Source organism: Vigna umbellata, chromosome 5, assembly GCF_029865625.1.
Source record: "Vigna umbellata cultivar VRB3 chromosome 5, Vumbellata_1.0, whole genome shotgun sequence".
Lineage (NCBI taxonomy): Eukaryota > Viridiplantae > Streptophyta > Magnoliopsida > Fabales > Fabaceae > Vigna > Vigna umbellata.
In genome coordinates, this window is record NC_142169.1 from 12,530,219 (window position 1) to 12,552,088 (window position 21,870).

Here is a 21,870-nt window from a genome sequence, read left to right on the forward strand (position 1 = left end):
ATAGGATAGTGGATATGGTAGGAGAAACGAAAAACCTTTGAGAACAAGTTTCAAACTGATGCCAAAATGTTAGTAAGTTTGCATCATCTAGAACTTCTAAGTTTGCATGACTATACTCAAATCTTGAAAAGGTTATACTTTGTGACCAAGTTCTCAGTAAAGGGGACCATAACTATAAACCACCAAAAGAAAAGCAAAAGTGGCCATATTTAATTAAACAATTTTCTGTCTATTTTTTGTTGTCAGAAGAGCAAGGAGTTCAAATGATTGGTCATGGAAAAAAGAAGTATCGAGAATAAAATAATAAAGCACAAAACATAGAGTTAACATTAGTTTATATATTAAAATTTTAATTGTAATATAAGTTAATTTTAACGTCTATTTTTTCTAATTTTAACTTCTTCATTATTTACCATATAAATCATGTAACGAAAAATAATATATACAAAATAAATTGTTCTTAAAGCAAGTAAAGTATTACAGTGAGCTGAAAATTTAAATTGTTTCCTGGTCATGAAATCCAGACATAATTTTTGTCTTTGGATTAATAAGATATTGTTGATTATTATTATATATAACCTCTAGAATGTTCGGTTTTCATTTGTTACATATCATATATTCGTCCACATGATAACCTAAGACTTAACAGCACAACATAAGTTCTTGTGCTTTTCCTTTTTGTAACTTGTCAGCTAAGGAGTAAAGTCAGTCAATGACTTTTTTGCATTATAAATTCATTGCCACAGCACAACACAACACAACACACAAAACAAACACTGAGCTTTGTTAGTAGCTGCTTCACCACCTTTGCTTCTCATCTTCCTATCTTTGTTACAATGGATGTTAAAGGATTCGGTTTTAGACCCACAGAAGAAGAACTTGTCGACTATTACCTCAGACACAGGTTGCTGGGTGATGATCCACAAGTCCACGTCATCCCCGACATCGACCTTTGTGAAGTGGAACCTTGGCACGTACCAAGTAATAATCTAAACCTTTAACACTTCATGCATCTTCATGCAACCATCACTTGTTCTTTATCTTTCTCTTATAATTTCTTCACTGATGTTTACTTTTTCTCTTGTTTGAAACAGTGTTATTCGGGGAATCAGATGTGCAATTTGATTTTCCAGAATGGTTTTTCTTCAGCCCTGTTGGTTTCAAGTATTCGAACAGTAAAAGGATTAACAGGACAACCAAGTGTGGCTTCTGGAAACCCACTGGAAAAGATCGTGAGATTAGGAGCTCCGACTCCAACATTCTCATTGCCACAAAAAAGACTCTCGTTTACTACAAAGGCAGCGTTTCACGTGCTGAGAAGTCCAACTGGGTTATTCATGAATACCATGCTGTTACCTTTCACGAAAGCCAGGTTGGTATGCGTTTTGGAGATTTTTAACACTGATATTGGAAATACTCTTTCTTGATTTTTCTTCACTGTTCTATAGCCTTTGACATATATCAATGGATATTTTTAGTTTTAGCATATAATCACGTCGTTTTAGCATTTCTTGATTCGTTTTGGCTTTTCATTTCTGCACATTGTATGAAATAACTTCTGATTTGCAGAGGACTTTCGTTTTGTGTCGCTTGATGAAGAAACCTGGGGGAACAACTGAAGGTGGAGGTGATGAAGGGGAGAGCAGTAGAATCATGATTTCTGGCTATGAGAATCAGTCAATAGCAAGAGGCATTCCTTCAGTAAGCTGAAACATTCTTTACGAACATATTAACACTCTGTCATGTGATAATGCCGAGAATTGATACTTGTGTGTATTTTCAGAGAACTACTTTTACTGGAATAGAAACGACCTTACAGCAAAACCAAACGTCTTTTCCAAACTCCTCATATCACGATCACCTATTCTAGAAATGAATCTAACATTGAGCATACTTCATATGAAGAAGAATTCCTGAATTCTATTTTTGTTCATGACGGTTATGTGAACAATGAACAAAATATAAATACCTTCGACAATACTTCCGTCCATGAAACAAACCAAGAGAAAAAGAAGAAAAAAAAGAAGAGCATATTTTCTTTCTTCTAATCATCACAGAGGAAGGTTTCAAAAGAATGCAGTATTCCATGTAGAGGTGAGAAAATCAAACAGATTCATTAGAAAAATGAAGATTACTTTCTTGACGAATGAGGCAGATGCTTCATTTGAACTGATTTTCACTGTAACATACTATTGATATACCATGCTTCACGTGATGTATTTTGTAGTCTCGGAAGATTTTCTCATTGTGAATCAGAAGAACCGGAAGCCATCAATCTTCTGATAACAATACTAAAGGTTCTTTCATCTATATGGAGACAACGTCATCAAGACAACGTAGTTTTAAGGGTTTTTATGTGTGTATTACCACGTTAGTTTGGAAGTATTATCAATTTCAGTACACGTAGTAGTGTATGTAAAGGGTCGATGGTGACTGTTCCATAGTTCCTTTTCTTGTATTATCATGTTATTTATTTTGAATTGAGATGAAGTTTCTTATTTGTAGTCATGGTTATCAACCTCTCGAGTTAACTCGTAAACTCGCATGGATACGACTTCCGAGTTAACTCGAAAGTAAACTTTTTTTTTATGTAAATTCATTAAAATTGACTGTGAAATTGGTTGAATGATGTAAAATCACGAGTTTGTAAAGATTCTGCGAGCTTGAAAGAGAAAAAATTAAGAAAAAACGAGGCTGTTTGGGGTTTAGGGTTTCATGACCTGATTGTCACTATCTCTCGCGTCCCTCTTTCTCTCTATGGTCATCGCCTCTCCTCACCTCCATAATGATCAAAATTAATGACAATAATCCAAGTATTTATATTTTACAATATTTATTTTTATGAATAATGTAACTTTTTATTTATTTAAAGTTATATAATTTTGTAGAATTATTTAAATTAGGATATTACTTTTATAATATTTTTTTTATCTGAAGTAAACTTTTACGAGTAGAATTTACTCTATTCTCGCTAATTTATGTAAATTCTGGAGATAACTAGCTAATCTAGTTGGTGGTTCTTATAAGCAGTGTTCACTCATATTGAAACATATCTTAATAAGCCTATGTCATCAGTAATGAAAATGTTTTTGTTGCTGTTCAAAAACATGCTGGTATGTATGTCAGGTCAGATGTTCAATATGCAGTCAATAATTGTTTCCTATCCAATAAAGATTTTTAAGCAAATCGTCACAAAAAAATATTAAAAAATGAAGGCTACCTGGAATTTTATTGAAAAGATAATGCATGTCCAAGTTTCAGCAATGCTAACTTTAACCAATCTCTTTCTGGAATGTTCATATGAAAATTCATTTACGGGGATACTGAAAAAACGTGGATGTGAAAAGAAAAATTGAGGTGATAAAAGAATCGTTGGAGTTCACTGTCTGTTCTTGGAAGTTAGCACATGACTAAAATCTTAAAAGTATATCCACCATTGGAGTCATGTTCTTGATTGGTAGTGATGAGTATAACTAACCTCCAAAATAAAGCAAGTGATCCAAGCAAATTCACTAACCAATAGTTTTGAAAGAACATTGAAATGGTGGGCCACGGAAGAAACTTGGATACCAAGGCTCAAATAACTTTAAAAGGCATTGGTCCTTCTCATAGACACTCATAACAGATTATATCCTATCGAATGAGAAAATTTGTTAAATATATTTTTGTACATTTCGTAGAAAGTGCTGAGTTAGGAAAAAGAGTCTCATTCTCACGCGGTATTAGTACAATACAGTCACTTCATTTTTACTGTATCTATCTGTTACTTAAAAATTTTGATTTTAGAATCACGATAACATTTCATATATTTAGACTTTATATGTTGAATTTTCTTATAAAATAACCTGCCAATAAGATCACTTAGATGCAATATATTTGAACTATAAGTGCGTGATCTAAAGTTTTAATTTATAGAATAATTTTACGAACTTTTTATAAAGTTTGCAAGATTGCCTCATATTCCGAATCTTGAAATAAGAGCTTTGTATTATTATAATGTAATTTCCAAAGACAACTTCTTAACTAAGGAGTCATGTCAAGTCAATGAATGTGCAATTATAAATTCATTTCACCACACAAACACTGAAAACACTAAGTAGCGTTCTTCATTCAGTCCCCTGTTTCGTCATCCACCCTTTTTTCTTCATTCAACACTGAAGAGATGTGTTTACAAAAACCAATGGAGATTGTAGGATACGGTTTTCGTCCCACCGATGAAGAACTTGTCCACTTTTACCTCAAACACAAGTTGCTAGATGATGATCCCCGTGTCCATGTCATGACTGATATAGATCTTTGCGATGTGGAACCTTGGGACGTACCAGGTAATAATCCAAAGCCAAACTCTACATGAATCTTCGTGAAATCAACGTTGCCCTTTGTCTTGTTCTGATCTTTACTTCAATTTTTATTGTTTTAAATAGAGATGTTAGCAAAATCAGTAATACCATTCAAAAACTCAGAATGGTTTTTCTTCCGTCGTGTTCAGTTCAAATCCTCAAATAGTGAAAGGTTTAACAGGACAACCAAGAGTGGGTTCTGGAAACCCACGGGAAAACCCCGTGATGTTAGAACAGGGGACACCAACACTGTCATTGGGACTAAGAAGACTCTTGTTTTCCACAGTGGTCGTGCTTCCAAAGGTGTCAATTCCAACTGGGTTATTCACGAATATCATGCTCTTAACTCTCTCCAAAGCCAGGTTTGTATTTCATTTTTTGAGAAACTTGTAACTAAATTACAGTGTGTGGAAGGAGTGTAAACTAGTCGAACCAAGATGAGTATTTGAAGCCTGGGTTTAACTTTTGAAAAACTTTATAAATTTTAAAATATCCCATGTAATTTTGTGCTTTAATCTTGACTATTGGTAATAATTAGTTTCTCGACAAAGCTTATGGAGAACCTCTCATGTTACTTACTGGATGTGTTTAATTGAGTCTTTCTATCTAAGAACACTCAAAATTCATCACTAATTCTCATCGAAGACCGTCAATTTCTTCTGCATGTTTGCCTAATTTGTGTTGACCTTTTACTTTTGTGAATTGGGCCAAATGAATGCTTACCATACTCCAATTTTTTCAGAATGCTTTTGTGTTATGCCGCTTGAAAAAGAAACATGGGAAAACGACCGAAGGAGGAACTGCTGCACTGATATGTGATGAAGAGGAATCCAGTAGAAGCGTGGTTTCTGACAATGAAAATCAGGCAATAGCAGAAGGAGTTCCATCTGTAAGCTGAAGCATCTTTCATGAACATATATACACTGTGACATGCGAACATGCCGAGAATTTATGCTTCTTTCTGTCATTTCATATATATATTTACATATTTTTTCAGGGAGATACTTTTAGCAGAATGGAAACAATCTGTCAGTTAACATATCAGGCAGAAAACAATATCTCCCCAGCAGAACAGTCTCTAATTGATATTGAGCAGGATGAAGCATCTTTCCCAAACCCATCTAACGATGCCTATTTTAGAAAGGAAAACAACAATAGGCATATCCCATATGCACAGACTCCATTTGAAGCTATGCATACTTCTTTAGGATCTACCCAAAATCCATTTGAAGTTGGATCTATATTAACTCTTTTTGAAACTACCCAACCTTCATTTGAAACTACAAATGCTCCTTTTGAAACTATGGAGACTCCTTTTGATACTATGGAGACTCCTTTGGGAGCTATGTATACTTCATTTGAAACTACGCAGACTTCTTTAGGATATATGTTAACTCCTTTCGAAACTACACAACCTTCATTTGAAAGTATAAAGACTCCTTTTGAAACTATGGAGATTCCTTCTGATACTATGGAGACTCTTTCAGGAACTATGCAGTTTCCTTTGGGAGCTATGCAGAGTCCTTTAGGAGCTATGTATACTTCATCTGAAACTACGCAGACTTCTTTAGGATTTATGTTAACTCCTTTAGAAACTACACTACTTTCATTTGAAACTATAAAGACTCCTTTTGAAACTATGGAGACTCCATTTGATACTTTGGAGACTCTTTCAGGAACTATGCAGTCTCCTTTGGGAACTATGCAGTCTCCTTTGGGAGCTATGCAAACTCCTTTAGGAGCTATGCATACTTCCTTTGAAACTACGCAGACTTCTTTAGGATCTATAACACCTTTCGAAACTACACATCCTTCATTTGAAACTACAAATACTCCTTTTGAAACTATGGAGACTCCTTTTGATACTAGGGAGACTCCTTTGGGAGCTATGTATACTTCATTTGAAACTACACAAACTTCTTTAGGATCTATTTTAACTCCTTTTGAAACTACACAAACTTCATTTGAAACTTCGAAGTCTTTGGAAACTCCTTTTGAAACTATTGAGACTCCTTTAGGAGCTATGTATACTCCACCTGAAATGATTCATCCTCCATCTGAAACTACGCAGAATCCTTTAGGATCTATGCAGACTTCATTAGGATCTACGCATATTCCTTTAGGATCTATGCAGATTCCTTTAGCATCTAGGAAGATTCCTTTTGAAAGTAGGAAAATTCCATTTCAAAATACACATACTCCATCGCAGACTCCTTTTGAGTTCCCTAAATCATTGAAAAGGGCATATTGTGAAAGCACTTGCATAAATCCAGAAGTCGTCCTGAAACTGGTAAATATTTATTTTGCAAAGTCCAAATAATACTGAGGAGTGTGCCTCCTTTCATTTCTGAACTTTCATTTTGATTTACTAAATTAAAATTTCAGAGTGCATTATTATGATTTGAATTTTGTTAGATTTTTCACAATGTATCGGGATTTTCTCGAGTAGATACAACATAATTTTAACGTAAAATGTCTTTTTGAGTTGACTTTGATGCGTTCTTGTGATTCATGAGTCATTGACGGGCTATTATTGAGAACTACACTTTTTCTTGAGTTTGTGATATCACTAGTGCAGAAACGGCTTTTTACGTCCGATATTTTGGCCTTTTAACGTCCGGCGTACGCCGGACGTCTATGCGGTAGACGTCCCTCAGACGTCCGTCGTGCCAGGACGGACGTCTATATGAACGTCCGCTGCCTGAGGACGGACGTCTATATGAACGTCCGCTCTGCCTGAGGACGGACGTTTATATAAACGTCTGCTGCATCAGGACGGACGTTTATATGAACGTCCGTTCCTGAGGACGGACGTTTATTATAAACGTCCGCTGCCTCAGGACGGACGTTTATAATAAACGTCCGCTGCCTAACCACGGACGTTTATAATAAACGTCCGCTGTCTGAGGACGGACGTCCATATAAACGTCCGCTGCTGTCTGAGGACGGACGTCTACCTTGCTGAGTTCTTTTGGTGTAGGGCTGGGGTGGGACGTCCGTATGTGCACAGACGGACGTCTATAGACGTCCGACTGTACACTAACGGACGTCTAGTGGGCGTTTTTTTTTTAAAAATTTGTTTGTTTTTTCAATAGAACCACACCTGAAAAACAGAAAAATGTCCCAGAACAATTCTCCAATAACATAAATATGCGTTTTATATAAACAAATTTCTACTTAATGTTCAATCCACTACCAAACTATTAACATAAAAATAAAACTAAAACCAAACAATGTTCAATCAAGAAGAAATATAACTATTCCTAACTCCATCTTTGTAGAAGATAAGCGGTCCACTCCTGCCTTATCTGGTTAATTGTGTCCTCTGTAATAGGCGATGTAGTCTTGAAGTGCTGCAAAATTCAAGAAAGATTCATTATTGTTTCATATATAGTTGAAGATGATTTTGATTTGTAATGTATTGAAGGTATACATCATTACCTCATTCCAGTCATCTGTAATGACAGCTCGAATGATGGTCTTAATCCAACACATCACATAGAAGCTACATTCCCATGAATCTACTTGCTGGTTACACTAAAATAACAAACTAAATAGTTAAAAATTTAGATCATTCAATAACATAAATGAATTAGAAACTATAAATGACTTACAACCTTTGGATACAAAATTTGAACCAATTGACCACGAGATTTACCAATAACTCTGTACAGATTGAAAACACAAAGTATAATTAATATGACTATTTTATCATAAAAGTTGAAGGTTAACATCAAATTGAAGTCATTTTTTGGAGAAACACTTACCCTTGAAGCATGGTTCTCAACTCAGTTTTCATCCTCCTGTGCAACGAACAAAACCATATAATTTTACAGGTTTTGGGAATGATGACCATCAGCTGCCAGTGAGACCTATCACGAAGGACAAATAGTTATTCAACTAATTAAGGAAACTATAATAATAAACTGACCACATATAAAAACACGTACCCGTCAATGTATGGCACAAGGTATACGTCTCTTTTGGACTCATCCATCCATGTTTGCAAATAATGTTGTCTGTTTTGAAGTGTGTTACCAGACGGTTGAATGGTCTGAGGTTCAACAAATCCGTACATGGAAGACCGACCTTGGTCTACAACGATTGTGTCCATGTACCTAAAACAACAAAGTTAAGTCGTTAGAAACTATATAAGAATGTAAATAAAAGTAATATCAAAGACCAAATTGACTAACTTACATGCACCACAGCTGAATGATGGAAATATTCAACATCCTGTCTCCCTCAATCACCTCCAATGCATCAGAAAATGTGACATAAACTGGCACATGTGAGGGAAGACCAAATACCCTCAAATCCCAGTATAGTTCTAATGATGCTTTCTTCAATCTCGGTAATTTTGTCACTAACTTTGATATAGGATCATCCTCTGCTTCATGAATGTCATCATCTTCATGTATGACTGTATCATGAATTGGCTGCTTCTGAGGACGTGTGAACTGAAGATAAGAATTTACGTCAAAGCTTTATAAACAATTATATGAAGACAATTAACATATAAATACTAAGGAAAAAGACATTATACCTGTGGAGTCGCGATGTGGGACATGATCAATGCTCTAGGCCAGGCAATAAATGTTCCTATGGCCTCCCCCACAAAGTTAATTTCTGGAGTGGGTACAGGCACCTGAGCCTGGGGATCCCGAACCTCGTCAATGGTCACACGCACGTGCTGGGGTAATATGGCAACACCATGAATGGTCTCCCCTCCCTCAAGCACTCGTCCGACAGCCACAATGCGTGGGGGATCCCCATCAACCAACAGCTCATATTGACCGCTATACTCATTGGGTTCTACAGCAGAGCATGATCCTCTAGTGCTGACACGAGGTGCTGTGGGAGTTTCATCGGCCCCCATGTGGCCTTGCGTCATGGAATGCAGCTTTTCTTCAAGCGCTCTTTGTATTTGTTTTTGTTCTTGTAGCTGATCCATGAATCGTTGCTCCATTGATCTCATGCTTTGGTTGAGTCTTTCCTCCCACTGAAGATCCAGCTGCCTCAGTGTCTCCTGACTCATTGATTGGGGGGTTTTCTGTGTAGGGCCAAAATAGTCACGAAGACCAATCGCCCCTGGAACTCCACGTACACGTCCTGGGTGCTCGGGCCTTCCAATGGCCGTTGTCAGAATGTCGTCCCTACCTTGGCCAGCAAATGTGCCCTGAGTCTGCTGCTCAACCAACTCATCCTGCACATAAAAAAACCAAGTTACTTAGAAGACATGCTGTGATAGATACACAATCAAATAACTGCTTAAAATTTGAACTTACAATTCTCTGTGAGATCAAGGCAGCTGAGGAAGATGTCATGTTCCCATCAGATTTAGTCCGAGCAGCCTTCCACAGCTCGTACCTAGCAGGTGCAGGTGCTAGGTCAGGCGACTCAAGTCCCAAGGCATCGGCTCTAGACTTTCTCAGTTTCTTCTCGAGTTTTGCATATCCACCTCGTGATAACAAGTGGGGTGTGTCGTTTAGCCTTTGTCTTTCTTGGGCGGCTAACCTTTTATCCTGTGAAACCATGTATATAAGTAAGTCTAAAATCATAAAAACTCAATGAAAGATGATCTTAAGAAACATACCTTCCATTCTTCAGACTCTCTAGATGCACGAAACTGCATCCAATCCTCCTCTGTGAAGGTATAATGCTGAGATGGATTTTCATGTTGTCTATCTCCAAAGACATATAGTCGTGTCAGCCTTGTCTTGAAATCCCTAAATCTTATCGCTATATGCGATAACACTTTCCTTCTGATTTGCAATGTGTTTGGAATATCAAAATGTTGCTGTTTAAAACAAAAAACTTGTTACCAAGAGAAAAGTTAACAGATAAGTATATCACAAATTGCATGAAGTCTAAACATACCTGAACATCTTGCCATAAGAGGTTCTTGTCGACCTCTGGGACGTCATCCCAACATGCATGAAGGATAGAGACATGACTTTTTGCTAACTTGCCCAGATAACTCCTAAACCTATCAGCATTTGGCCCTGATGGATGACCTGATCTGGGGTCAATGTCAACATGCCTCCTCTGACCATCCACGCGTCCGGATGTCACATCTGCCACTCGGGTGACGCCTCGTCCACGTCTGCTCTTTCCCGATCCTGAGTCTGAGGCCGACATACCTGAAAAATTAGACAACGTTAGTAATAATTCAATTATGATGAACATACATATAAAGTCAATAAAAGTGAAAATATTAACCTATTAATTAATTGTTTTTTCCCAAATGCCTTCGTTGTGATCACTACGAATTGCTTGCATTACATCGGCAACGTCATCAACTGGGTCTTCAGTGGGTCTACATGCAACAGATGTTGTCTCAAGTATATCAAGAGAATCGTCATCATCATGTCCATGCATGTTTCTACCTTCTAAAACCACTGACCATTTGTTATTCGATGGATCACTTACGTAGAATATTTGTCTTGCTTGACTAGCCATGATAAATGGTTCATCAGTGTAATTCATCTTGTTCAAGTCTACCAATGTGAAACCAAGGTCATCCATCATGACACCAGAATTTATATCAACCCATTTACACTTGAAAACTGGTACTCTAAAAGTAACGTAATCAACTTCCCATATTTCTTGTATTATTCCAAAATAACTGATGGATGCTGTGATTGGATTTTTGTCTTTAGAACTAGCAAAGTGCACAGACTCAGCTTGTAGTGTGACGCCACTATTTTGAACTCTGCTTTTGTCATCTTCTACCTTTGTCTGAAAAGAAATATTGTTTATATAGTACCCACCATATGTAATGACCTCTGTGTTCGGTCCACGAGATAACCTCAATAAAGTTTCAGAAACATGTGGAGTCGCATACACCTTTTTCTTAAACCATCCCAAGAAGGTTTTCACATGTTCATTAAGATGCCATTTTTCACTCATTTTTGGGTTTGCTGCCTTTATTTCATTAACGTGGTCAGAAATGTAAGGAATCACATCAACAGTGTTGTTTAAGACGTACAAATGAGCTTGGTCAATTTCTTTTCTGCTAACACTTTGAATTGTCACACCTCGAACACCCTTACCTTCACATTTTCCTTCGTTTTTGCTCTTGGGAAGACCGACGGGTTCACAAGATGGCATATAACTTGAACAAAATTCAATGGCTTCTTCTGCAACGTATCGCTCTATGATTGAAGCTTCTGGTCTATACTGATTCTTGACATATCCCTTTAAGATCTTCATGTATCTTTCAACTGGGTACATCCACCTTAAGAAGACCGGCCCACATATTCGAATTTCTCTGACTAGATGAACAATCAAATGTACCATGATGTCAAAAAAGGAAGGTGGAAAATACATCTCCAATTGACATAGTAGTCTTATTCCCTCATTTTCCAATTCATCTAAACCTCGAGGGTCAACAACTTTCTTGCAAATGGCATTAAAGAAAAAACTCAGACGTGTCAGAATACCCCTAACAGAAGGAGGTAATATGCCTCGAATAAGAACCGGTAACAATTGTTGCATCAATACATGACAATCGTGAGACTTTAAACCAACTAGCTTTAAGTCTTGCATAGACACAAGGTTACTAATATTTGAAGAATAACCTTGCGGAACCTTCACACTTCTTAAACAGTTACAAAAACTTTGTTTTTCTTTTTTGGAAAGTGTGTGACAGGCTGGGGGCAGATAGGTGCGTCTTCCTATTATCTGTGGATGTAACTCAGATCGGATTCCCATGTCAGCCAAATCTTGTCTTGCCTTTATTCCGTCTTTGCTCTTCCCTTTGACGTTTAATAAAGTTCCGATGACACTGTCACAAACATTTTTTTCAACGTGCATCACATCAATACAATGTCTAACATCAAGTTCACACCAATATGGAAGCTTAAAAAATATCGATCGTTTCTTCCAAATGTTCTTTGCGGAGGTACTTTTATGATGTTTTCCAAACACAATGTCAATGTTTTTGACTTCGTTGTACACCTCTTGACCATTCCGGGGTCTGCACACAACCTCATCCTCAGCACTTCCATTAAATGCTTTTTTCAATCTACGATAAGGATGATTACGAGGAAGAAATTTTCGATGTCTTGTATATACTGTCTTCTGACCATGCTTCAACTGAAGGTAACTAGTGTTTTCTTCACATATGGGACATGCAAAATGACCTTTAACACTATAACCGCTCAAGTTTCCATATGCTGGGAAATCATTTATAGTGCAAAACAACATTGCACGCAAACGGAACTGTTCCTGAACATGTGAATCAAACACGTCGATGCCTTCTTCCCACAACAATTTCAAATCATCAATTAAAGGTGCTAAGTAAACATCAATGTCATTTCCAGGTTGTCTAGGACCCGATATCATCATGGTCAACATCACATATTTTCTCTTCATGCACAACGAAGGAGAAAGATTGTAAATCATCAACATAACTGGCCACGAACTGTGTTTGCTACTTAAGTTTCCATAAGGATTCATACCATCAGTTGCAAGTGCAAGCCTTAAGTTTCTTGGATCTGCACCAAATTCAGGGAATTTGTCATCAATATTTTTCCATTGTGGAGAATCAGCAGGGTGTCGAAGAAGATTATCGCACTTTCTTTCGTCAGAGTGCCATTTAAGGTTCTTTGCATCTTCTTTAACAGAGAACATACGTTTGAACCTAGGTATTATAGGCAAATACCACATCACCTTAGCAGGTGCACCATCATTACCTTCATTACCAGTGACTCTGTCAGATTTCTTTTTAAAACGGGATAAACCACATGTTGGACAATAGTTTAACGAAGCAAACTCCTTTGTGTACAAAACACAATCATTAGGACAAGCATGTATCTTTTGATATTCAAGACCCATTGGACATAAAATTTTTTTGGCCTCGTAATTACGAATAGGTAGAGTATTATTTTCTGGAAGCATCTCCTTCAACAACTCCAACAACTCGGTGAAACTTTTATCGGTCCATCCATTCCTTGCTTTTAAACTAAACAACTTTAAAGTTGAAGACAAGCGTGTAAAGTTTGAGCATCCTGGGAACAACGGTTGCTCTGAATCATTAATAAGAGTATCATACAAATTAGCCCTTCCAAAATTATCTTCACCGACATCACGTATCATGTCCTCTAAATGGTCACTCATCCATTCTTCCACATAATTTGTTCCTCGTGACGTGGTAGGCTGCTCAAGTACTTCTCCATGCCAAGTCCAAACGGTATAAGTCCTCATTATGCCGTACATGAATAGATGGTCACGCACATTGCCTAAGTCTTGGCGTATTTGATTAAGACAACGCACACAAGGACAAAAATATGTCCCGTTGACAGACTTAGCATTTTGTTCAACGTATTGCAAGAACTGCGAAACACCCTTGTCATATTCTTCACTCATGCGACATTCGTTCATCCATCTTCGATCCATACTATGTTCGTAAAATCATCAGTTCAAGTGTTTTAACTCTCACAAGGTTAGGCCCTACCCATTCAAAAAAATTAATTTTCATAATTTGCTCAGCCACGTGCATTGAAGTCTACGTCATAAAATTGATACAATTTCGGCAGCATTTCGCATTGGTCTCCAAAATACACGAAATGAGAGTAGTCAACGATGACCACAATCAAATATGCATCCGGAGAACAACACAAGTACTGAACCGAAATTTCATCAATCTTATCCTTAAACTCCAATTGACATGGTATTGCAAATTATGAAAATTAATTTTCTCAAACTGTCCAATCGGACAATTCAAAATTTAACACAAACGATTAAAACATTAATCGTTTGTCTTAAATTTCAAACGGGAACTAAGTGGCACTCAATGTATGACAATAACTAATACACATTTTACACAATAACACATACATGCATACACAAAATTTAACAGTAAAAAACGTCCATACACTAATACACATTTCTTAATCGTTTAACACAATAACATAACTAATACACATTTTACAGTCAAAAACGTCCATACCACATACATGCATACACAAAATTTTCAACCAACAAGCTAACCTGAAAAGTAGATTCCAAATGAGAAGGAGGGAAGTGGAGGAGTATACGGCCCAACACGCAGTCCAAAAAGACTCAAGGAAGCCGCCCAAGAACACGCAAGAGTCTGCAAAAAAACGGACCCAAAACCATTTTTAATCGGTTCAAATCAAAGACATGTCATCACAGAGCAATGTAATCGGATTAAATGTAATTTTAAACGGTCCAAAAGTGAGAAAACCAACCTGGAAATGTCAACGGCGCAGCAGCAGCAACTCGCGTTCGCGGGGAAGAAGACGAACAGTGAATGGTCACGGTTCGCGCTTTCCATTTTAATGAACATAGACGTCCGGGCCACGTGGGCACGGACGTCTATAATATTATAGACGTCCGTCCCGCCACTAATAGGACGTTGTAATGAATTTAAAATTGAATTTCGCGGGGCTTTAAACGTCCGTTAACATGGCTCGGACGTCTATAATGTTATCAACGTCCGTCCCAAGACGGACGTCTAAAATTCTGATGAAAACCTAAACGATTCAATTACCCATGTCAGTGCACTGAACGTCCGTCCTGAGGGGCACGGACGTCTATAATATTATAGACGTCCGCGCCCCAGAGGACGGACGTTCAGAGGAGATAAAGTAATTATTACCCCACCCACTCGTCAGTGCACTGAACGTCCGTCCTGAGGGGCACGGACGTCTATAATATTATAGACGTCTGCGCCCCCTCAGGACGGACGTTCAGCGGACTTAAGTAATTATTACCCAACCCACTCTGTCAGTGCACTGAACGTCCGTCCTGAGGGGGCACGGACGTCTATAATATTATAGACGTCCGTGCCCCTCAGGACGGACGTTCAGTGCACTGACGAGTGGGTGGGGTAATAATTACTTTATCTCCTCTGAACGTCCGTCCTCTGGGGCGCGGACGTCTATAATATTATAGACGTCCGTGCCCCTCAGGACGGACGTTCAGTGCACTTAAATCAATTAGTACCCCAGCAGCTCTGTCAGTCCTCTGAACGTCCGTTCTGAGGACGGACGTTCGGGCTCTCCCAGGACGGACGTTCCAGGACTGAAGCCAATATTATAAACGTCCAGCTCGACCCAGGACGGACGTTCAGAGGATGACCCTGTCAGTCCTCTGAACGTCCGTTCTGAGGACGGACGTTCGGGCTCTCCCAGGACGGACGTTCGAGGTTAATGAACGTATTCACCACGCGCACGGACGTCCGCTCACCTCAGGACGGACGTTCCAGGACTGAAGCCAATATTATAAACGTCCAGCTCGACCCAGGACGGACGTTCAGAGGATGACCCTGTCAGGACGGACGTCCGCTCACCTCAGGACGGACGTTCAGAGATTGAAAACGTTAGCCTATAAAACGTCCGTGCCCCTGGGACGGACGTCTATAATACTATAAACGTCCAGCGCGACCCACGACGGACGTTCAAGGATTGACAAGGCAGCCTTTAAAACGTCCGTCCGCTTGTGACCGACGTCTATAATGTTATAAACGTCCGGTTCAACCACGGACGGACGTCTAGAGGTCCACTTATTTACTATAATGCCACCGGTCACATATATACGTTGGGGATTCGTGGGACGGACGTTTATTGGGTGACGTGAAAAGCCGTTTCTGCACTAGTGTATTGTTATATTCTTTTGAGCACTTTTATCAACGAATTTATCTATTTATTTTCTTTTGAAATCATTGCAGGACGCTTGTATTGATGATAGTTCAACTATGTGTACTAAATATCTTAATTCAGATGAATACCATTCATCAAAAATGTTTAAAACATCATATGATGTTGTAAATGGTGACACACATCTTCTATTTTCGAACCAAGAAGCAAGTCAGAAACAAGAAAGTATATTTCAAGACAATTTACGGGGAGTGGACACATCCTCATGTGACTCTACAGTATATAATCCTGAAGAGATCAATTGGAATGAAATATCTAGTTTTCCTTGCACTTAAAGGTCATGGGAAGATCAGTATCATCTAAGACCGAACAACTTCATATGGTCCGAACTAAGAATTTCGTACCATTATTGGATTAGTAGATAAGAGTATATGTTATTAAAAATAACTTGCTCTGAAATAGCCAATTTACTAGAAATTGCATAATGACAATTATGCATTATAATTCAAAAGTATGTATAATAGGAATACTTTTTTGTAGTTTCTGGACAGAATACTTTTTTGTAGTGAACTTTTGTCTCTAGGATACAAAGTGTATTTATCCATTGAATGCACTACCATATATATAAGCCTTTGTCCCCTTGTAATCTTCACTTTTTGAATTGAACGAGAATTGATAACCGAAATTTTTTGGTAGTGTATTTATTCTTTGAAAGTCATCATAAATGAGAGTATTCCTTCTAGGCTCGCCGCCAAAGAACCTTCCTTCAAAGTGAGAGCCATTAGTGTCGAGTTTCTCATAAGAAAGTTGGGAAAAGTTCAAGTTTCTTTTATTCTTCTATTGTCTTGGAGAGCTTGGAGGATGTTCCATCATCTTGATGCTATGTTGTCAGGTTGAAGTACTAAAGAAAGGTTTGTATGTTCATGATGAAATTATAACACTTATTCATGATACACAATCATAATGGATGTTTATTACAACTCGTCAACGTCGAGAAGGTCAGAGAGGAAAAGAAATTATGAAGAAACACATAATGATATTTTTACCATTATTTATGAAGTGAATATAAATCTATTATTTTTAACAATCGAAATTGGGTGTCTTTAGTAAACTAAGATTCAAGATTTCATTCAAAACTCAAATGAATATGCGGGACAAGCATAGAAGAGTAACTTGTTATGAAAAGGCTATAACACCTTCAATGTTTAAGAAAAAAAAAAGAAGAAATTGTTTTTATAAAATGAGAATATGCAAATGAAAAATGAAAGGAGTGACATTACAAAAATTTGAAGATCAAGAGGCAACGGTAAAGTTTGTGGTAAAGCAACAAAATCCATATTTGGAGAACATAAATAATACAATGACACGTATTTTAGGTAAAAAAAAAAAAAGTAGTGCAAAGGGCTTGAGAAATGTTTTCAAGTTACACCCAGAATTGTTTTGTTTTTTAATGTTGGAGGAGTTGGATATGAAATTCCTGTAAAAATTAGTTGTTTTATCTTTTAGTTTTCATTTTTTTAGATCATGCAGATATAAGTACATATATATATATAATCATATTTGAATTTCAATATGCTTCTTAGTAAGTTTAGTGATATGGATTGAGTGATGTTATGTTGCTAACGGAGGGAGATGTCATTTGTCTAAATGTGGTCGTCTAGCATTAAATGAAAAATGTAGTTGTCTATATGTTGGCATTTGCTAAATTTTCTTTGGTTTTAATTAGACTCAATTAACTTTTATCAAAATTCACAACATGTTTATAAAGTTTGACATAATATATTTTGTATTCTTTGCAGCATGAAGAAAATAAAGACAATTTTCCAGAAGAATTAAAGTGTTGTCATGTGACCATTGTTTTGATAATGTAGTTTATACTAATATTGAAATATATTGTTTATTATGGATTCAATTATATTTATTGGGTCTATTAATATTTTTTAAAGTAGTTGCACAAACTTAAACTTGTATAATGTTGTGGTTTGGAAGTCATAAATAATAATTATATACTAATTATTTCCATATATGCGTATTACATGTAACCACGCCTATCAAAACTGTGAAAAACTATTGTCTAAAGTTCACGGGTTTTATATTTTAGGCCATGATTTTTGTTGTTGTTGCATTAAGTGATATTTATTGTAAGATTTAATTAAGAAACCTATTACACAGAATATTAATTTATCTCTTTTGGCCGTGTTCAAAAGAAAAACACGAGACATCATATTAAACTGTTACACTGAGACGACAGAAATGATTTATATAGCAAGACAAAGTAGCTACATGTGCATGATTTGTTTCTAACAATTAGCATTGTCATGATAATTGCGAATTCTCGTAGGACAAGGCTGAGAGAATTTTCTTGTGTTTGTCTTATTTTCTCTTATTTAACATCGTCATGCAAATTCCATATCATTCTCGCTTTTTTGCAACTAGGATGAGAGGGTTTTTCTTGTGTTGGACAAGTCCAGGAAGCATATCAGTATCTATGTCGTCACTTTTCATCCCTTGAGGCAAATCCCAATGAAATGAATGCAGAAGATTAGCGAGCACAAGCTCCGTTGTCATAACTCCCATGTGAATGCCGGGGCAAATCCTTCGCCCAGCGCCAAACGGAATCAGCTCATAATCATATCCCCTAAAATCTATTTTGCTGTTCAAGAACCTCTCAGGATAAAACTCTTCTGGATCCTTCCATGTTTCTGGGTCTCTATGCACTGCCCAAGCATTCACATACACCAATGTCTTCTCCGGAATTTCGTACCCTCTGATACTACACTTGTTAATCGTTTCCCTTTGTACAAGCAGAGGCAGTGGTGGGTATAATCTCATTGTTTCTTTTATAACTGCCTTAAAATAATGAAGCTTTTCGATATTATCTTCTTCTATAAAATCTTTCCCACCAAACACATTTCCTATCTCTTCTTGGGCTTTCTTCATCACTCTCGGGTTCTTCATCAGTGCCGTCATTGCCCAAACTACTGCGGCTACACTTGTTTCTGTCCCCGCCAAAATTATATTCTGATTCACACAAAATATGCGAAACTCATCTGTTAGAAAACTTTAACCCAAAAATTTTTATAGCAAAACAATCCAACTCTTTAAAGAAAATTGTGTTGCTATGATCCTTACAACATCACATCTACACAAATTATCCATATATTTAAACTTTTGAACTAGCAACCAACACAGGTTGCCGGGAGTGGTATAAGAGGCTCTCAACTCTTAACTTTTGTGGAGTTTAAGAATATGATGTTACATTATGTTTAGTTAAACAAATGAATAATTTCAAATTTTCCCACCGTTCTTTTCTACTGAAACTCTTCATTGACGAAAGTATAATTTTTTTTTCTGAGTTTTTGAAATGGAAACGTATGTACTTTTTCATATAATTTGGTTTTGAAAATTAGAAAGAAGGTGTTGTACATAAAAACTAGTGTATATCACGAGAGAAGAATAAGCAAATCCACAAATTAGACAAATGACACTTCAACACATACAAATTTTTAACATTCATTTTATACTACTACTTTTTTTATCTTTTACTCTTTTGTTTTTCTTAAAATATCAAAAATTTATTTTTTTATGATCATTTTACCTTGTAGTGTATCTCAAATAAATGTAAATATGTATTACCTTATCATTATTTCACAAATTAATAAAAAGAAAAGATAAGTGATGTCATATGATGTTTGAAAAATGATGCTTTTACTCACAAATTTTTTACATTGATTTAACAATATATTTTCTTACATTACTTTTTTGTAATGATAGGATGACACGTAGTACAAGAATAAAATGATCAACAGTGAATTTTTGTATTTTTTTAAGAAAGAAAAAAGTAAAAAATAAAAAATAAAAAAAGATAGTGTCAAAAAAATTTATGTCTCAAAATATCATTTTTTTAAAAAACAAATACAAACATTCATTCATTTATGACAATTTACCTTTATATGTGTCAAATATGTGTATGATCTATAAAGAATGAGAAATCATATGTTAACACATTTTTTTTTATAACATTTTGGTATGTCATTTTTTTATTAGATTTAGAATATGTCAGTGACAAATAAATAATAAACTACTGAGAAGATGATGACAAATTTACGGTTCTTAAAATGTTATAAAAAAAATGTACGTTAAATTTTTTTTTTCATAAAGATATAGTTTTCTATAAATAATTTATTGTTTTAAAACAGTGATTTCGTTTGATGAAAATTTCTGGTGTGGGAGATACACATTTACGACGTGATGATCCAGTGTTGATTTCTGTTTTACCTGGTAGACAACTGACTGTGAGAAAAAAAGTAGAAAAGTTTGAAGGTGCTTAGAAAAAACAAAAAGGTTAGAATATAATAACCATCATCAAGGGTTTGATGTGAGAAGGAGTGAGATGCATGGAGAAGGAAGGGTCATTCTTCAGTTGAATCAATGCATCGATGAAATCCCCTTCATCGGTAAGTTTCTTCCTTTCAGGATCAAGGTGTTCATCGATGGCGTTCTGGAAAAACCCATCCAACAGATTAAACATTTTCTCAAGACGACCCATCAACCCTGTGAGTTTATCAACCACACCACCAACAAAAGGAATGTAATCTGTGTAGAAAGTTGAAGCTATCAATTCCTGCGCTTCTTTAAGAAGGCCATGGAACATGCTTTTCTCGATTCCTTCCTCTTCATACCTTCTCCCCAGAGCAGTTCTAAACACTACAGCGCTTGTGAGACAAGTCAGGAGCTCATGCAAGTTCGTCTCCTTGGAACAAGAAGCGTGCTCCGATATCTTTCTCACCAAATGGGATACCTCACATTTTCTGAACTGGGAAAACATTAGAACACGCTTAAGGCTAAGGAAGTGGATGATGGAAATTTTTCTGGTGTGTCTCCAATAATCTCTATAGGGTGAAAATGCCATGTCTAGCCCATTATAGGAAAGTTTCATTGAGCTTAGGAGAGAGGGTCGGCCACAGAAGGCAAGGTCCTGGGTTTTCATTACCTCCTTGGCTAGTTTTGGTGAGGAGATAACAATGGCAGGCCTTGAACCCAGTTGAAGAGAAAAGATGGGACCGTATTTTTTGGAGAGTTCATATAGCTTCAAACAAAGGGTAGAACTATCGAGTAGATAAAGATTGCCAATCAAAGGAAGACCTCTAGGGCCTGGTGGAAAGGTTGGTTTCTTAGATGTTTTGCGTATTCGTAAGAGGAATAATAGCAAGATGGGGAAAGCTAAAAGAACAAACGGTAACATTTTTTCCATGAACGATTAGAAAATGAGAGAGAGAACAAGAGTTTTCGTTGCAGTGGGATGAGATTTGCTTGATCAAGTGGGTAAATATATATGTGTATGAATTCCCTCGTTCCGTTTTGGTAAAACAATTACGTTCAGTTGATTATTAATGTGGTTAACGTCAATAACATCTTTATGTTGTAGCTTCTTAAGAAAAAACAGAGAGAAAAGATTCTGAACTTCAAAATGTGGTGAAAAGGCAAAATACTATTAGAGGGTAGTTGTTTATCTAACGCTTTTGCGAGATGTTTATGTCATCTTGTTTCCTCGTTGTTTTGGCTCTTTTTAATGATTTGACTTTCATGTTTAATTTATGATGTAAAATGTTTCATTGGCTATGTACAAATCAGTCCATGCCATGATGTGATTTAGAAATGGAGATGTGACTCGTTTGTGAAATGTATGCATCGTTATCATGCTGATCCTGCACGAACCAAAGAATTATTCTTGATGAGTCAGGCAATTAATACAAGTCTATTCAATTTGTAAGGAATCACTGAGGACTCTACAACTATAAAGCATAACACATAGTAAGAAAGTAATTCAGAATTCTTTCGGGTATATGGATACAGTCTTCTTCTTAGTGGGAGTTCTTTCACTTTTAGTTTTCAAGTTGATT

At 36.7% G+C, this 21,870-nt stretch overlaps 3 protein-coding genes and 1 pseudogene across 4 annotated transcripts; 2 read left to right on the plus strand and 2 right to left on the minus strand.

Annotated features, from left to right (window-relative positions):
- The first annotated feature begins 774 nt into the window (after positions 1-774).
- LOC148197712 (protein NTM1-like 9) lies at positions 775-2,504 on the plus strand (annotated as a pseudogene).
- A 1,167-nt stretch (positions 2,505-3,671) lies between these two features.
- Positions 3,672-17,389, plus strand: LOC148197713 (uncharacterized). Of its 2 annotated transcripts, none has more exons than XM_088116236.1 (5): positions 3,672-4,325; positions 4,425-4,702; positions 5,083-5,229; positions 5,338-6,630; positions 16,039-17,383. In XM_088116236.1, the coding sequence occupies exons 1-5, from the start codon at positions 4,163-4,165 to the stop codon at positions 16,300-16,302; spliced, it is 2,145 nt and encodes a 714-aa protein (XP_087972362.1). In that variant the 5' UTR covers positions 3,672-4,162; the 3' UTR covers positions 16,303-17,383. The 2 variants fall into 2 exon arrangements, with proteins under 2 accessions (XP_087972362.1, XP_087972363.1); XM_088116237.1 differs by having other exon boundaries at positions 4,167-4,325; positions 4,490-4,702; positions 16,039-17,389.
- LOC148197714 (uncharacterized) lies at positions 10,562-14,899 on the minus strand. The gene has a single exon (XM_088116235.1). It carries the CDS (start codon positions 13,740-13,742, stop codon positions 10,566-10,568), a length of 3,177 nt encoding a protein of 1,058 aa, XP_087972361.1. The 5' UTR covers positions 13,743-14,899; the 3' UTR covers positions 10,562-10,565.
- Positions 17,390-18,379: 990 nt separating the features above from the next.
- LOC148197715 (6,7,8-trihydroxycoumarin synthase-like) lies at positions 18,380-21,221 on the minus strand. Its single transcript, XM_088091941.1, has 2 exons — positions 20,328-21,221; positions 18,380-18,988 (listed from the first exon to the last, which is right to left on the minus strand). Exons 1-2 carry the CDS (start codon positions 21,219-21,221, stop codon positions 18,380-18,382), a joined length of 1,503 nt encoding a protein of 500 aa, XP_087948067.1.
- Positions 21,222-21,870: the final 649 nt, after the last annotated feature.

Excerpts from the sequence above, each read along its gene's own strand:
- LOC148197713 (XM_088116236.1), top strand. The coding sequence starts at position 4,163 with ATGTGTTTACAAAAACCAATGGAGATTGTAGGATACGGTTTTCGTCCC. Across the intron at positions 4,326-4,424 it reads GGAACCTTGGGACGTACCAG|AGATGTTAGCAAAATCAGTA; the intron begins GTAATAATCCAA and ends TGTTTTAAATAG. Across the intron at positions 4,703-5,082 it reads TTAACTCTCTCCAAAGCCAG|AATGCTTTTGTGTTATGCCG; the intron begins GTTTGTATTTCA and ends CAATTTTTTCAG.
- LOC148197714 (XM_088116235.1), bottom strand. The coding sequence starts at position 13,742 with ATGGATCGAAGATGGATGAACGAATGTCGCATGAGTGAAGAATATGAC.
- LOC148197715 (XM_088091941.1), bottom strand. The coding sequence starts at position 21,221 with ATGGAAAAAATGTTACCGTTTGTTCTTTTAGCTTTCCCCATCTTGCTA. Across the intron at positions 18,989-20,327 it reads ACATCAAACCCTTGATGATG|AATATAATTTTGGCGGGGAC; the intron begins GTTATTATATTC and ends TGTGTGAATCAG.